Below are 17,881 nucleotides of genomic sequence, written 5' to 3'. Positions count from 1 at the left end.
CCTAATTACGACCCACAACACCCCAAAAACTAACCACAACAGCCTAAAAACTACTTACAACATTCTACAATCACCCCACAACACCCTAAAAATGACACACAGCACCCCAAAACCTAACCACAACAGCCTAAAAACAACCACAAAACACACTAAAAAACATAAACTACCCACACCACCCTATAAACTACCTACAACACCCTATAAACTACGAACAACACCCTAAAACAACCAACAACAACCCTATAAACTACCTACAGCACCACAAAACTAAACACCCTATATATGAACCCACAACACCCTCAAAATGACCCACAACCCCCCAACAACTAAAAACAAAAGCCTAAAAACGACCTACATCACACTTAAAACTACCCACAACACCCTAAAACAACCAACAAAAACCCTATAAACTACCCACAGCCCAACAAAACTACCCAAAGCAACCTAACATCAACCCACAACACCCTAATTACGACCCACAACACCCCAAAAACTAACCACAACAGCCTAAAAACCACCTACAACATTCTACAATCAACCCACAACACCCTAAAAACGACACACAGCACCCTAAAAACATAAACTACCCACAACATCATATAAACTCCCCACAACACCCTAAAACAACCAACAACAACCCTATAAACTACCCACAGCACCACAAAACTACCCAAAACACCCTATATATGAACCCACAACACCCTCAAAATGACCCCCAACAACTAAAAACAAAAGCCTAAAAACAACCTACATCACACTTAAACTACCCACAACACCCTAAAACAACCAACAAACTACCCACAGCCCAACAAAACTACCCAAAGCAACCTAACATCAACCCACAACACCCTAATTACGACCCACAACACCCAAAAAAAACTAACCACAACAGCCAAACTACCTACAACATTCTACAATCAACCCACAACACCCTAAAAACGACACATAGCACCCCAAAACCTAACCACAACAACACCCTAAAAACATAAAACTACCCACAACACCCTAAAACAACCAACAACAACAACAACAACCCTATAAACTACCCACAGCAGCACAAAACTACCCAAAATACCCTATATATGAACCCTAAACCCCCCAACAACTAAAAACAACACCCTAAAACTACCAACAACAACCTTATTAATTACCCACCAACTACCCAAAGCAACCAAAAAACAACCCACAACACCCTAACAAGAAACCACAACACCATAGCCTTCAAACTACTTACTAAAACTACCCAAAACTTCCTACAAACTACCCACAACACCCTAAAACTACCCACAGCTTCTAAAAACTACATACAGCACCCTAAAAACTACCCACAACACCCCAAAAGCACCGTAAAAGTACCCACAACACCCCAAAAGCACCGTAAAAGTACCCAACACCATCAAAACAACCCACAATAGCCTAGCATCCTGGCACTAAACTTTGCATGGGCAAACATCACTAAAATAAATTGTAAATAGGGACTAAAAAGCAGGACTTACACATAGGCAATAAAAATATAGACTGAATGTATTCGAGCTAAAGCGTTTGGCAAGATCTTTCAAAGATTGGAAGCCATAACTTTCCACTCTTTCAACTTGAGTATGTCTGCCTTTCTCACAATCTCACTGTCTCAATGTTCTTTCATCTTACCATGGTAATAATGTAAGAAGTGGCTCATTGAGGAAATACACACAATGCTATATTTAGGGACAAACCCCTATCAGAGAGCTGTGAAAATGACACTGTTCTTCTCAACGCTCTTTCTCATGTGTGTGTGTGTCAAGAAGAAAGACTGCAAACACAGCTGGATAAAGATCTTAAGAAGACTGTTCATCCCCCAAACACAGAAAGCAATAACCAGACCGGAGAATCGCTGACCAATCAGTTTCATGGATCACTACATGACCACTGCAAACATTCAGGCAGGAATTAAATCAAATTGTAAGTTCTTCAAACTTGGTTTCAGTATTTATTTCAGTTTAGATAAAGAACATATTGATATTTTATTATCAGATTTATCCACCGCATTTGCAAAACTGTAACGGATATGGCAGAAATTAGACACTATTCATCAAAACACTATTGCAGTAAACACTAAGAGTCAAGATGCATGCATGCATGCATACAAACATGCACAATTGCATGCACACGCACACAAACACGCACATTCACTTTTGCTTTCATGGCTCTGTCCTTTGAAGTGGCCAGCGGAGAACAAAAGCCTCACTTTACACACAGCAGATCAGCAGGGAACACACTACACACACACACAGACACGCACACACGCACACACAAACACACCTCAGCAGGGCTACTGGACATGAGATGTTTAATAAGTCAAAGGTCCTGTCATAACCACATGAAAGACACACTCACATACACACTCATATGTGTACACACAAACACGCACAAACGCACACACTATACATAAAGATAAATTGCATTGACCATACAAAAGAATATTTGATTTGCTTATAATGCAGTAAGATGAAAGAGAGCCACAGCGGGGCCACAACGAGGGCAGGGCAACATGCAGAGAGCTCCATTTACCCCCAACCACCCCATCCATCCCCCTCACATAACTGCAGTGGATTTATCAGATCTTCAGATAAATTAGTTTTCTGCATCACTACAACTTAATCCTAACTTTAACTTTGACTAGATCTTACTGACATTTGTTCATTTAGTGCATAGTCTGCCTTCAGATCAAGATAAGTATTGCAATTAAAATGTAAATGTTATAATGGTGCTACTATTAGGATTGAGTAGATTATAATTATGGCTTTTGACTGCACTATCATTTAAAAGGTCACTTCATTGAAATGTTTCTCATGATCTTATTGATCTGAATGCGTATGCTAAAATATTTTAAATAGATTTATAGAAAAAATATAACTCCTTCAGTATTGTTTGAAAACATCTCACGGAGAGACATTAAGAAGCTAAATGAAAAAATGAAAAGACAAGCAAGTTCAAGCCGAAACATATTAAGTTTTGTTAGAACATGTAATTTCATAGTTTTTTAGTTTACTATTATAATGTCCAAAAAAATGTGAGCCTGTCTGTAAAATTCAGGTTAAAGTCTCATAATCTAATGATGATATTTGTATGCATCAGGTAATATTAAATATATCATGATTATACTAGAATGTTATTTACCTTGTGCACTGTGACTTATATACATATATTAAAAGTTTAATTCTTAAGCATTTATACTATAATGATACTTTACTCAAGGATGCATGTGCATGTATGGTTTAATGGATATAAAGACTTTATAAAATGATTATCATTTGCATGTGAAGCCTAACAATAATAAAACTGACTGAATCTTGTTGAATCTTGTCAAACAGACCTTGCAAATATGTAAAACTAAGTGTGCAAAAAAAATTAACACTGGGGACAAGCCTTGCAAATAAATCAAAAGAAATTGCAATGGTTCCCATTATAAAAGCATTAGCTGTTTACCAATACAGAATTTCTTGATAAACTTATTACATTGTTATTTAATTGTATCCTATTGGTAACACATTACCAGTACAGACCATTATAGTTTCCATTAAAGTCAATGCAACTCACATTATAACCATTAATGTGGACATTTCACGACTTTTTAAAGATGTCAAATAAATCTTTGGTGTCCCTGGAGTGCATGTGAAGTTTTAGCTCAAAATATCATATAGATAATTTATTATAGCATGTTAAAATTGCCACTTTGTAGGTGTGAGCAAGAATGTGCCCAATTATAGCACTTAAACATGGAAAAAGTCAGTTTCATGATATGTCCTCTTTAAATCACAAGACTGGGAAACAATTAATAAGGAAAATGACATTGATAAGGCATATGGTGAATTCTTAAGAATATTTGAACTTTTATATGATAAGAATTGTCCAATAAAAAAATATTACAGTAATTATAAATATAGTGATAGGCCGTGGATTTCAAAAGGATTACAAAATGCTTGTAAAAAGAAAAATACACTTTATAGAGAATTTATTAAACACAGAACTGCAGAAGCAGAAAAAAAATATAAGAAATATAAAAATAAGTTAATTATGATCATGAGGACTTGTAAGAGAGAATACTATAGTAAATTATTACAAAATAATAAAAATAATATGAAGGGTATATGGAATATACTAAATGGTATTATGAGAAGAGGCTCAATACAGTCTAATTGTCCCCAGTACTTTATTGATAATGAAAAGAACATTAATAATGGGGAGGATGTGGTCAATAATTTTAATAGATTTTTTGTAAATGTTGGACCAGATTTAGCTGAAAAAATTCCTATTACACAGATAAATGATAATAAATTTAATGAAATTATTGAAAGAAATCAATGTTCAATGTTTCTTAAAGAAGTTGAAGAAAAAGAATTAATAGATATTGTTAAAAAATACAAAACTAAAGCATCCACTGATTGTAATGAAATAGATATGAAGATAGTAAAGAATGTAATTGAGGGGATTTCAAAACCATTAACTTACATCTTTAATTTGTCATTTCAAACAGGTCAATTTCCTACAAAAATGAAAATAGCAAAAGTAATACCTCTATACAAATCTGGAGACAAACACCACTTCACAAATTATAGGCCAGTTTCTTTATTACCACATTTCTCAAAAATTTTAGAAAAACTATTCAACAACAGATTAGATAATTTCATTGATAAATACCAATTACTCTCGGACAGTCAATATGGTTTCAGAAAAAGTAGGTCAACATCACTAGCATTAACTGAACTTATTGAAGAAATTACTAATTCTACAGACAAAAAGAAATATGGAGTTGGGGTATTCATTGATTTGAAAAAAGCATTTGATACAATTAATCATGTAATATTAATCAATAAACTGGAAAGGCTAGGGATTAGGGGGATAGTGTTGAACTGGTTAAGCAGTTATTTAAAAGATAGGAAACAATTTGTGAAGTTGGGAGAGTATGCATCTGATTGTTTGGACATTAAATGTGGTGTCCCCCAGGGGTCAGTACTAGGACCAAAATTATTCATTCTCTACATAAATGATATATGTAAGGTATCTGATCTACTGAAATTTGTACTATTTGCAGATGACACAAATATCTTTGGTTCTGGTCATAATTTGGAACAACTCCTGGACACAATCACTTTAGAATTAAACAAAATAAAACAGTGGTTTGATATAAATAAGTTATCACTAAACTTGAGCAAAACTAAATTTATGTTATTTGGAAATAGTAATTCAATCAAGCAATATCAGCTAAAGATCGATAATGTGAACATCGAAAGGGTCCATGAAACAAAATTTCTTGGAGTGATTATTGATGACAAGGTTTGCTGGAAATCTCACATAAAATATATCCAAACTAAACTGTCTAGAAGTATTTCAATCTTGGCTAAAGCTAAGTACATTCTAAATTACAGATCACGCTACACTTTGTATTGTTCACTGGTGTTACCGTATTTAATGTATTGTGTAGAGGTTTGGGGAAACACATACCAAAATTCATTGCATAAATTATTTATACTACAAAAAAGAGCAATAAGAATAATTCATAACACAGGATATTTGGAGCATACCAACTCATTATTTTTACAGTCTAAAGCATTAAAACTAATTGATCTGGTTGAATTTCAAACAGCTGTATTTATGTTCAAGGCTAGAAAAAAGTTATTGCCGGGCAATATACAGATAAGGTTTTTTGAAAAAGAGGGGGGTTATGGGTGTTATGTCGTGGAGTGAATGACACGCGTGTAAATACATCATACACCGACACCGTCTTGTAGCAACATAACTCTTTACTGTTGTTAGCAGTAGCAAGCATTACAGACACACTGCGCATGCGCACAGCACATGCGGGAACACATAAGGTCCTTAAAGGGGTAACACCAGCATAAAGAAATACATAACATATTCCTCCCCTTTTACTTTGAACAACAACCATAACAATTTTCATTATTATTATTTAACATTTTCCTACTATTTGAGAAAGAGGGTAGACTACCTCATTTCTCAGGCTAAACCCTGGGGATTATTCTGCCCCAATGCTGTGGGTTAGCCACTAAACTAAAGATCTAACCTCTGCGGTGCTTTCCGCATTCTTGTGGGATAACGTGGAGACACAGGCACCTGTGGTGTTTTTACTGGAGGCTTGATAACAGTTTCTGGGACAGGAGATGTGTCTTCAAGCGGGATGATTTCAGTATCCGTCACCACTGGTTTGCTGGTAAGTTGTGTAGGAGACATTTCAGGTACTCCTTCCTGGCCAGAATTTAAGGATGTTTTTGGTAGGTGAATCTGGGTTTTACACGGAACATCACTGGAGACCGCTGCAGACAACATCTGATCAACATGTCTCTTCCAGGTCACATTGTCCTTCGTTTCGACTGCATAGGAAACAGGGCCTGTTTGCGCGATCACTGTAGCAGGGACCCATTTGGCTCCTTTTCCATAGTTACGAACAAGGACATTGTCACCTCTGTTAAAGCTCCTGAATTTTGCCTTGCATCTCCTCTCCACCTGCTTTTGCTGTTGTAACAGTACAGTCTGTTTAGTTTTCACAGGTCTCAAGAAATCCAGTCGGCTGCGGAGTTGTCGTTTCAGCAATGCCGTAGCTGGAGAGACTTTGGTGATGGCATGAGGTGTGTTTCTATATGCCAAAAGAAAAGCGTTTAGTCTTTGGTTCAAAGAGCCCTTGCCCTGGGATGCCTTTATGGCTTTCTTCAGAGTCTGCACAAATCGCTCTGCAAGGCCATTAGTCGATGGGTGATAAGGCGCGGACCTGATGTGCTGAATCCCATTTAAGCTTAAGAAAGACTGAAACTCATCAGACACCAGTTGGGGACCGTTATCACTTACAATCTGTTGTGGCAACCCAAAACGACTGAAAACAGATCTGAGCTCCTCAATAGTTTTCTCTGAAGTGGTGTTTTTCATGATGGCAACTTCAGGCCATTTACTGTGAGCATCGACCATCACAAAGAACATGTTATTCTCCAGTGGACCAGCGAAGTCGATATGCACCCTTTGCCATGGCTCCTCTGGAAACTCCCATGGATGTAAGGGGGCTGTCTGGGGCATTTTTCGCAGATTCTGACAGTCTGGACAGATTTTGGCTTCCTCTTCAATCTCAGCATCTAACCCAGGCCACCAGAAGTAGCTGCGTGCAATTTCTTTCATCCTCACTACGCCAGAGTGGCTGGTATGCAGTTCCTTAAGCAAGGGTTTTCTCAGTGGTGGGGGTATAATGACCCGATAACCCCAAAGTAAGCAGCCAGATTGTACCGTCAGCTCATTTTGGCGATTCATATAAGGTCTAAGATGGTCAGACATCTTTCCTCTCTTACCCTGTGAAATCCAGTCCATAACTTCAGACAAGACTGGGTCATTTCTTGTAAAACGTTTCACTTGTGCAGCCGTGACCGGTGCATTATGCACTTCTTTGAAGTAGAAGATATCAGCTTGTGAACGTTCTGGAGGTGTATCTGGCAGGGGCAATCTGGACAAACCATCCGCGTTGCAGTGTTGCTCGGATCTCCTATACCTGATGTCATATTGGTGAGCTGACAGCAAAAGAGCCCAACGCTGCATGCGACTTGCGGCCAGTGAGGGGATGCCAGATTTTGGACCAAAAATTGAGGTAAGTGGTCTGTGGTCTGTCAGTAGCGTAAATTTGCGCCCAAAAAGGTACTGGTGAAATTTCTTGACGCCAAATACAATTGCCAAGGCTTCTCGTTCGATTTGGGCGTAGTTACTCTCCGCTTTGTTCAGGGTCCTTGAAGCAAATGCAATTGGTCTCTCATCACCGGACGGCATCACATGAGAAAGTACAGCGCCAACACCATACGGTGAGGCATCGCATGCCAACTGTACTGGCAGTGATGGATTAAAATGTGTGAGTACCTCCGATTGGGTTAATGTGCACTTCACATCTTTGAAAGCCTTCTCGCATTTTTCAGTCCATTTCCATTGTTTGGACTTATTCAACAGCTCATGTAGGGGCCGTAGCTTACTCGCAAGATTTGGCATGAACTTTGCATAGTATGTCAATAGACCCAGAAATGAGCGAAGCTGGCTTACATTCTGTGGATATGGTGCTTCGATGATAGCCTTTACCTTGGATGGTGCTTTGTGAAGGCCAGCGCTGTCGATGACGTGTCCTAGGTATTCGACAGTTGGACAAAAGAATTCGCACTTGCCTTTCTTTACCCGCAGACCGTATTCACTCAGTCTCTGCAGTGTTGCATTCAAGTTTCTGAGATGATCTTCATCATCTTTTCCTGTGATGAGCAGGTCATCGAGATAGCACTGTACTCCATTTAAGCCACTTAAGATCTGGTCCATGGCCCGCTGGAACAAAGCCGGAGCCGAAGTTATGCCAAATGGGAGCCTCTGGTACCTGTATAGGCCTTTGTGGGTTACAATGGTCAGCAGTTCCTGGGAAACAGGATCGACATGCATTTGAAGGTAAGCTTGACATAAGTCTATTTTGCTTAATTTTTTACCGCCTGCTAAACCAGCAAAAAGATCGTCAATTAGCGGCAGAGGGTACTGTTCCACGGTTAAGACAGGGTTGATAGTGACTTTAAAGTCACCGCAGATTCTGACTGATCCGTCTTTTTTCATTACAGGAACAATTGGTGTTGCCCATTCGCTAACACTCACCTTCTTTAAAACTCCTGTTTTCTCCAGACGGTCAAGTTCCATTTCCACCTTTGGCTTAATCGCGTATGGAACAGGGCGGGCTTTTAAGCACTTTGGTGTGCTGTCCGACTTAATGGTCAGCTTTACTGTAATGTCTTTCATGCTGCCAAGTTCCTCAGAAAATACCTCTGCATGTTTCCTTAGGATGTTTTCTAGGCTGGCTGACTCTTTCACAACCAAATGTACTTCTTGCCAATTTATTTTTATTTTCTCCAGCCATGATCTGCCCATCAATGTTGCGTGACTGCTACCTTTCACAATGTAGATTGGTAGTTTTACATTTTGCCTGTTAAGCTCCACAGTCACGTCCATGACTCCTACTAGAGGTACCAGCTCTCCTGTATATGTCTTTAGGGTCAGCTTAGGCTTCTTTGGAGACAGATCCGGCCAGTTCTCTTTGTATGTTGATTCTGCCATGAGCGAAACGGCGGCTCCTGTATCCACTTGCATGGGAATGGCCTTACCATCCAGCAGTGGTGTCACCCAGTATCCATCTGAATTTGAAGACACAGACATTACATGTGCCAATTCATTTTCATCTGAATCATCTGATTGCTGCATTGCAGTATAATCCACTTGATGAATGTGTTTCTTTTTTACTTTTCTGGCATAGACTTTCTTTGCTTCCATAGGCTTGCTTGCGTTCACTTTTTCACTTACATTCAACTTTTTGCTTTGACATGCCCGTTCAATGTGTCCTTTTCTTCCACAGTTATTACAGTCTTTGTCTTTAAACCAGCATTCTTGTGGCAGATGCCCACTCTTTCCACACCGATAACAAGTTCTCTTGCTGTCTTGTTTCGGTTTTTTCCTGTATACTTTGTTCACTTGGGTGAAAGTGCTCAACTCTTGTGCTTCTTTTGCAGCCATCTCCATGGAAACGCTGATTTCCATTGCTCGTTCCAATGTCAAATTACTTTCGCACAAAAGACGTTTCTGGATGGTTTCACTTCGCAGTCCGCACACAAATCGGTCTCTTATAGTGTCGTTCAGCGTTGCTCCGAACTCACAATGTTCAGAGAGACGTTTCAGAACAGCAACAAACTGCGCGATTGATTCTCCCTCTAACTGGTTGCGTTTATGAAAGCGAAATCTTTCGGCAATAATGAGGGGTTTTGGTGCGAAATGTTCTTTGAGCAATGTTACAACGTCCCTGAATGAGCAATCGCTAGGCTTATTGGGCTGGACCAGGCTACGCAGTAGATTGTATGTTTTGCTTCCCATTACACTCAGAAAGGTCGGTACGAGAACTTCGTCTTTAATTCCGTTAGCCTTAACAAAACAATCAAACCGCTCCGTGTACGAGCTCCATTGCTCCGTATTTTCGTCATATGGTCCAATTTGTCCCACTAATCCAGCCATCTTACAAGTTAATGCACTTTTCACTCACTGTTTGTGTATGTTGATTTTCCTTTCGCCGAGCATGTGTCGATCGTCCCTGACGTCGTGCCCTTTTTAACTTTCTCTATTTCACTCGGCGGTGTCACAATGACACAATATCGCGTTCATCCTCGTCGCCAGTTTACTTTGTTATGTCGTGGAGTGAATGACACGCGTGTAAATACATCATACACCGACACCGTCTTGTAGCAACATAACTCTTTACTGTTGTTAGCAGTAGCAAGCATTACAGACACACTGCGCATGCGCACAGCACATGCGGGAACACATAAGGTCCTTAAAGGGGTAACACCAGCATAAAGAAATACATAACAATGGGTTAAGGGGATTGTCACATTTTAAGACTCCTAATTTTCGAACTACAAGGAAAAGTTTTTGTTTATCTGTCAGTGGTGTCAAACTGTGGAATAAATTAAATAATGAATTAAAACAATGTACAAACATATTACATTTTAAAAAGATGTGTAAAAAAATTATATTTCAGAGGTATAAAGACACAGGGTGTTAATAATAATTTGAGTGTATTTGTAATAACTAATATGTGTATAAATAATATTGTGTATGTGTAATATTTGTATGTGCACTTAAAGATTTACAGATTATATATATTTAAAAAAAAGTAAAGTAGGGATTTAAAGGGGTAGGAGTACATAAGTTTTACTTCTTCCTACTCCCTTTTGGACATGTGAATTGAGTTGTTTTATATCTATAACTTTTTATTTTTTGTTACCATGTGTTTTGTTTTCTCTTTTTTTTCTTTTCTTTCAATTTTCTATTTTGTAATTGCATTTACATGTTCAAAACAAAATAAATAAATAAATAAATAAATTCTTTTTTTTTTAGCACAAACGGTTGCATTTGATTATTTTTAATTAAACCACTTCATTGAAACAAACAGCATCCATTGGCTTAATAAACAACGCGTCCTAACGTCACTACCAACTTATGTTATCTTTCAAATCCTTCCTATAAACTCAGAGGAGACTGATTAAATATTCTTCTGTTGTGTGAATAGAAGAGATGTCATTCATTAGACTCGATCTCCACGCCTCCAGCTCTGTGGGTGTGGTTTAAAGTTTTGCCCAGTCCTCAAACTCTTGCTGGTCTGCGGCGAGACTTCAGTCTGCAGCTGCGCGCCCGGTGTCCATTACGCGCACTGGTCACACGGTACGGACTGATCGGAGGAAAGAGAGGGAAAGTTTAGTGCAGACAGGCCGGTATTTAAGATACTTGAAGAGTATGGGATCGATAGATATTTATTGTGTTTAAAACAGAGTTTGGAAGGCAGGAGAGAGAAGGACCTGAAGTGCGTGCGTGCGCTCTAATCTGGATAACCGGAGTATCACTTTACGCGCAGAGATGGCGGTTTCGGGTTTGAGAAGTTTCGCGGTTTGGATTTCATTTCTGACGGGTTTTACGATGGCCAGTTACTCAGAAGACCAGTGCAGCTGGAGAGGAAGGTAAATATCAAACATGCATCGCATCATATATATGCATTCCGTTACGTGTGATCTCATGCAGTCTTGCAATGCAGTTTTGCCACATGGGAGGATTTTTGTAAAATTTTGTAAAAAGAATCTAAATTAATTTTTATTAGTGCAATATGTTCTCATCTCACAATGTATATTGTGTCGGAATAGTGCAATACCCAGATAGACAAGTTTGTCTGCTGGCTGCATGTTTAAAGTTCGTTAGATGTTTGCGCAAATGCAAAAGCGCAAAAAAATTAAGCGAGGTACATAGTTTGTCCAATATATTTAAGTATAAAACGTGTGACTTGAATGTTGAAACCCTTAGGGTATGTTTTCCGTTACTGCAGAGACTTTAAATGGCTGAATGTGCATTAAGAGTAACCAGTAGATGGCGTTTGCTTTTCCTTCAACATTACGCATTGGCCCAATTACTCAAGAAAAGTTTTGTAAGGACAGTTGGAATGATAAATAAAAGCTTTACAGTTTGTATACTTTTTGTGTTTCTGGATCTAATTATTCTTCTGCACCAGAATAAATGAAACCTATTCTGTAATATGCCTAACGTCAAGTCTTCTCTATCTCTCTGCAGTGGTCTCTCTCAAGCAGTCAAAAATGTGGAGCAGGTTTGGTTGAGGTGTGCAGAGGGCTCGGTTGAGTGGCTGTACCCTGCCGGAGCCTTACGGCTCACTCTTTCACCCCGGCTGCCGTGGAGTGCCATGGGTCCTGGCGAGTCCAGCAGCCGTCCGGTTTCAGTCTGCGTCAAGCCGGATCAGCACTGGCGTGGGGCTCAACTCTACCTGGAGCGAGGTGGTGTCCTGGAGCTTCTGGTGGGAGATGGGGATGAGAAACCCAATCCACAAGTGCGCTGCTTCAGTGCCATGCCTGGAGAGCGACCGGCCCTCTTCCTACAGGCGACACCTCACCAAGACATAAGCAGACGCATAGCAGCGTTTCGCTACGAGCTGAGAGGGGATTGGACAGCGCAGCTGTCAGTCAACACAGATCCAATCAGCAGCGAAGGTGAGGTTTCTGCAAGCAAAAACCAGCTGTGATTTTGTGCATCTTTTAAATGAATGAATGCATTTGATTGAATCTCAATGCAATGATGCAGAATTATTTTGCAATGGTCGAGAGTAACATGGGTGATGCCCAGAAATATTTTATAGTGACCAATGGGATATGCAATGCTGATAAAGCATAATAATAGCATAATAAAGTTTTAAAAACTACTAAACTATCCAAGAGTAAAGATTACGTTTATTTAAATGTAATTTTACTTGACAAATGAACTTTTAATAGAGATGATGATGATGGAGATTTAGAGAAACCAAGATAGATTTAAAATTCTGAATCCATCAGATGCTTTCAGACAGACAAAAACTTCATTCAAACTTTCAAAGCTTTGAAACAAGTTGCAAAGTTTTGCAACAAGTAACAAGCCACAAAACTTTACATTCGGTCTGTAAAGTAAATTCTTTACATGTAAAGTTTCTGGGTCATCTCTGCCGGACAGCGACTTCCAGCCAGCGGTAAGAAACGGGGGGTGGGAGTGTTTGGATTTGAAGAGAGGAAAAACGAGGGGGAGGAAGGAGAGACAGACAAAAGCTTAGTATGGGGGGGATCCGTCTCTATAGAGGGCCATTTCAGTGAACTGCATGAGAGCTCAGTCGCCGTGGTTACGGGGGGGTTGGGGGGGAACTGCACAACTTAAAAAGTGGATCTTTTGTTCGGAGTTTTGGGAGCAGAGCGGACAAGGGAAAAGACGTTTAAAAGTTTTAAAGGGCCGACGACATTCTCTCTCACGCGCACCCACGCTGACACCTGTTGCACTTTTTAAACTACACGGTCGATTTTTAATAAGTGGGAACTTTAAGTCATGAGTCAAGGTGGTGGTTTTGTGTCTAAGTAGCATACTATGGTATTACCATTTGATATTGTTACTTTACCACAGCACCACCATGCCTGCATTCACACACATGGTTGAGAGGGAAGTGTTAGGTGTTGAAATGAGAGGATACACACCTCTGTCGTTGGCTTTGATCAGGTGAGATAGGTCACGCCTAACAGGAGCTCATTTACGACTGCGCTGGGGTTACAAAGCTATAAAGTAACAGCTGCACGTTAAATCTACATCTCATGTTTCTCTTCTAACCTTCTCTCTTTCTTCTTCTGTAGGAGTTTGCAGGCCGTGCAACAACACAGAGATTTTAATGGCCGTCTGCACCAGTGACTTTGGTGAGTGCTTAAATTTGTTTTATTTCTTTACATAGCCAAAGCAGGACAAAACACACACATGGTGCAGTTATCCTAAAGCTATCAGTGCTTAAATGCATCGCCCCGGGGCTTTTAAAGTTCACACATTTGCAAATTTCAGATTCAAACTCGGGTATGGGGTGAAATGAAGAATACAATACAATTACGGTACCAAAAGTGCATTGGAGACATTTTCTTAACAACAGCTAACTTATTTAGATAATAACAACCACAACAACTGAGCAATCCTCACCAGACCTTATGAACAATAAAAAGCTCAGTTAAAGGTGCAGTGTGTAAATTGTAGCAGCATCTAGTGGTGAGATTGTGAATTGCAACCAGTGGCTTAGCCCACTTCTCACCCCTCGCTTTTGAAACGCATAGAGAAGCTACAGTAGCCGTCACCGGAAAAACATTTCATCGTCGGAGTCAAAAAGTTTGTCCGTTAAGGGGTTCTGTAGAAACGTGGTGACAAAAAATGGCGACTTCCACGTAAGGGGACCCTCGTGCATGTAGATAAAAACATCTCATTCTATGGTAATAAAAACATAACGGTGCATTATGATAGGTCTTTATACACCCATGATTATGTAGTTTTGTATATTATATAGCATTTTTGTCAAGATATCCTTCTAAAAATTACACACTGCACCTTTAATGTTTATATGTAAGTAATGATATCTATAGGTTTGTCATCTTCTGTACAAATATCATCTTTCTAACATTTCTGTCTTGTGTTTTTTCAGTGGTTCGTGGAAACATCCGGTCCGTTGAGACAGACTCGAATCTGAAGGCGGCGGTGATCAAAGTTAGCGCTACTCGGGTCTACAGACAGAAGTTTGCATTGTTCCCCGAATCGGGGCGTCTGACGCGGTCTGGAGAGATTCGGACGGCGCTTCAGTGCGGCGTTCGGCCCGGACCCGGCAGCTTCTTGTTTACCGGCCGTGTGCACTTTGGGGAGGCGTGGCTTGGCTGCGCCCCACGTTATAAAGACTTTCTGAAGGCGTACGAACAGGCCAAACAATCCCTAATGATTCCCTGTACTCTGGTTAATGACTGATTGAAGTACCGTGAACATGTTTGGATGAAACTTGACTCACAGAAGATTCAGCCGTAAAATCGCGGCTGTGTGAGAAGCACCATTCTCCTGAGGTTTGCTGAACGAAAGACAGATGTTAAGGGTTAATTGGAGGAAAAAACACTGGATGGGAGAAGTGCTTTGGACTGTAGGGTTATCAAGACCCGCTTTTTAACTCAGGAAGTTTTTCTTTGGACACTTTGTGGTATGAAAATATATCACTGAATATCCAAAGTCGACGCTGGACACGGTCAAACTTCGCCTGCGGGTTGAGGTTTTCAATAAGCTGTACGCAGTGCATGTAGCGCAAGTGTCTTTGCAGTATTTAACGGCAACGAAAAACGAGAGTATATATTTTTAAATTCTCATTTATTTTTTAAAATTTGCACTGATATGAAGAAGAGGACCGTGGCGAGATATGAACGCTGCAAGCACTGAGAACCAAAATGGATTTGATTTTATGTAGCATAGCACAGGAAGAGATTTCTATATATGTATAGATCTATATATATATAGTGAGAAATATATATTTCTATAATATTGGATGGTTTATATGCTAACACATGAGAAAAGTAACAAAAAGAGAACAAATAGTCATAGCATATTAATCATTTCATGGTTACAGATAGCGGGTGCAGATTACCTCCAACATCACCTTTACTCTCCATCAGTTATGCATTTACGTTTATGGTTGTTCTGGTCTAAAATCATCATACATTGACATTTACTTGAATAATTCATGGTGGAGGAGGAAAATCGGAGCACTACATGCGTTTGATGGTTTCATTTTGGCGATGTGGCATTGACACGCTGTCCGTGAAACATCAAGCACATTAACTGTCACATTAACAGGGTATCCTCATGGCTGGACTTTATATGTAGTTGAATATATGTATTTACGAAACAATCTATTAAGATAATTTAACTTTAAAGCTAAACTGCCAGATGGTATAGAGTCTTATAACCAGATTCTCTTACATAGACGCTCATGTTGTGATCTTATAGTGACTTTGCTGCTGAATTTCACACACACTGACTTTCATCTCATTTTTCTGTTCATCCACTTCATCGTCTTTATTTTGTACTTTTTTAAAACCAGTCCATCATCGATGTTTGTGCACTAAACGAATGAACAAAAAAGAAACCAAACGTGAGCGAACAGTAATGCAAAGCTGCCATATTTTATGCTGCCTGTGTGTGTTAATGTCGAAACGTCTTTAAAAACCAATGTGACTGCTGTATGTAAAATATATATATATGTATGTGTGTTTAATGTGGATATGGATGTATATAAGATGTTTTAAAAAGAAGAAAAACTGGACAAAGAAATATTCTGTTAACATTGTAGAGTTTGTATGGATGTGTGGAGAAAAATAAATTATAAAAAGCAAAAATCATACCTATTTCAATATGCTTATTACATTTATTAGCACTTTTATTAAGTGTTCCCTGGGGATCGAACCAACTTTTGCATTGCTAATGCAATGCTCTACCAACTAAGTTATGGGAACACAAATATTATTAGTGAAGTGTTACTGCATTAAACGGATAGTTTACCGAAAAATGAAAATTCTGTCATTTACTTACCCTTCAGTTGATCCAAACCTGTAAAAATGTCTTTGTTCTGCTAAACACAAAGAAAAATGTTTTGAAGAATACTTGTAAGACAGCAGATCTGTGGCACCATTGTAGGAAAGCATAATACAATGGAAGTTAATGTTGCCTCTGATCTTTTTGTTTATCAAACATTCTTTAAAATATTAAATAGGTGTATGTTTCACTTTGTTATCATTGCTCATCTAATAACCATAGACTGTAGTTATAAGGTGAACAACAGGAAAGTGAGGAAGGGTGTTGGTGAGCTATCTAGGGTGTGTGTTTGTATTTCAGGTGTACAGTTTGGGTGTCTGCGTGTTTGGATTTGACCTTCCAGACGTTCCAGAGATAGAACAGGAAAGGAGTTTTGACCTGGATACACAACATTGTTATAGTCCATTTATATCCACAAACACATCCATTTATCAAAGAACAAGAGTCTTCATTTAACCCACACTCGTTTCATCCTATTTCTGTTAGGAATAGTAGAATGGAAAACTGTATTTACATTGGTATAGATCAGGGGTTCTCAAAGTCCGGACTCCGGTCCGGATCCGGACCCGACGGGAACTTGATCCGGACCCGCGTCCACTTCATAGTACAAGTGCATTAATTTCTATGTGATTGATTAAATGTGTGCATTTGCTACTTTACAAATGCATATTAAACTTGTAAACCATTCGTTTAGTTTTCTTTTCTTTTTAGATTTAAGAGTATTCCTGGGCCGAAAATAAAACGAGTTATTAAAAAATTTCCTGTGTCACGCTGTAGCCATCACACCCAGATATTATGCACAGCTACTTCATGTACTACGGCTTTTGATCATTAAGTCCTTATCAATCTGAAATCACTGTTGGTTTGAGTCGTTTAAAACATGCATTTGAAAAATCAACACTCGTCAAACATAATCTTTATACGTATTCTTTATTATCATGAAAATACCTGAAAAGGTTTGAAGAACAGCAATATAAATATATCCTTAAGACATTTCCTTGAGCTGCGTGTGTCTAGTTCTTCGTCTGCAGCGCATATTAAGTTTCTGCCCGAGAGCGCCCCCTGGCTTTTGGATGTAGCGGTATTTCACTTTAATTCATTGAGATGCATAGGAAGCATCATCAGCCAATTTATAGGTGCACCCCTTATTTTGGTCAGTGTCTCTGCCTACCAACCACACTTGGCCATGGTTTATGCATCTGATGGAAAACAAACAGTGCCATTTCTCTCATTAGGTTGCTCTGTATCTTGCACCTGGTTACTTTTGGCATATTTCTTGTGTTTATGTTTTTACTTTAAATGCAAAATACACTTGTTATTTTTTTCCCAAACCATTTGTGTTGATTTGTTATATAAACAAATGATTTACATAAAGTTATTACTATGCTTGACAATTTTTGTA

The 17,881-nt window shown here is 39.0% G+C and overlaps 1 protein-coding gene across 1 annotated transcript; it reads left to right on the top strand.

Annotated features, from left to right (window-relative positions):
- Positions 1-11,204: 11,204 nt before the first annotated feature.
- Positions 11,205-16,288, top strand: metrn (meteorin, glial cell differentiation regulator). Its single transcript, XM_065258794.2, has 4 exons — positions 11,205-11,546; positions 12,148-12,578; positions 13,734-13,793; positions 14,558-16,288. The coding sequence occupies exons 1-4, from the start codon at positions 11,446-11,448 to the stop codon at positions 14,869-14,871; spliced, it is 906 nt and encodes a 301-aa protein (XP_065114866.1). The 5' UTR covers positions 11,205-11,445; the 3' UTR covers positions 14,872-16,288.
- Positions 16,289-17,881: the final 1,593 nt, after the last annotated feature.

Source organism: Paramisgurnus dabryanus, chromosome 22 (assembly GCF_030506205.2).
Source record: "Paramisgurnus dabryanus chromosome 22, PD_genome_1.1, whole genome shotgun sequence".
In the NCBI taxonomy this organism is placed as follows: Eukaryota; Metazoa; Chordata; class Actinopteri; order Cypriniformes; family Cobitidae; genus Paramisgurnus; species Paramisgurnus dabryanus.
Note: the sequence above shows the minus strand (reverse complement) of the source record. Positions and strands in the feature narration are given on the sequence as shown.

Coding starts and splice junctions, on each gene's coding strand:
- metrn (XM_065258794.2), top strand. CDS start 11,446: ATGGCGGTTTCGGGTTTGAGAAGTTTCGCGGTTTGGATTTCATTTCTG. Junction 11,547..12,147: donor CAGTGCAGCTGGAGAGGAAG/GTAAATATCAAA, acceptor ATCTCTCTGCAG/TGGTCTCTCTCAAGCAGTCA. Junction 13,794..14,557: donor CGTCTGCACCAGTGACTTTG/GTGAGTGCTTAA, acceptor GTGTTTTTTCAG/TGGTTCGTGGAAACATCCGG.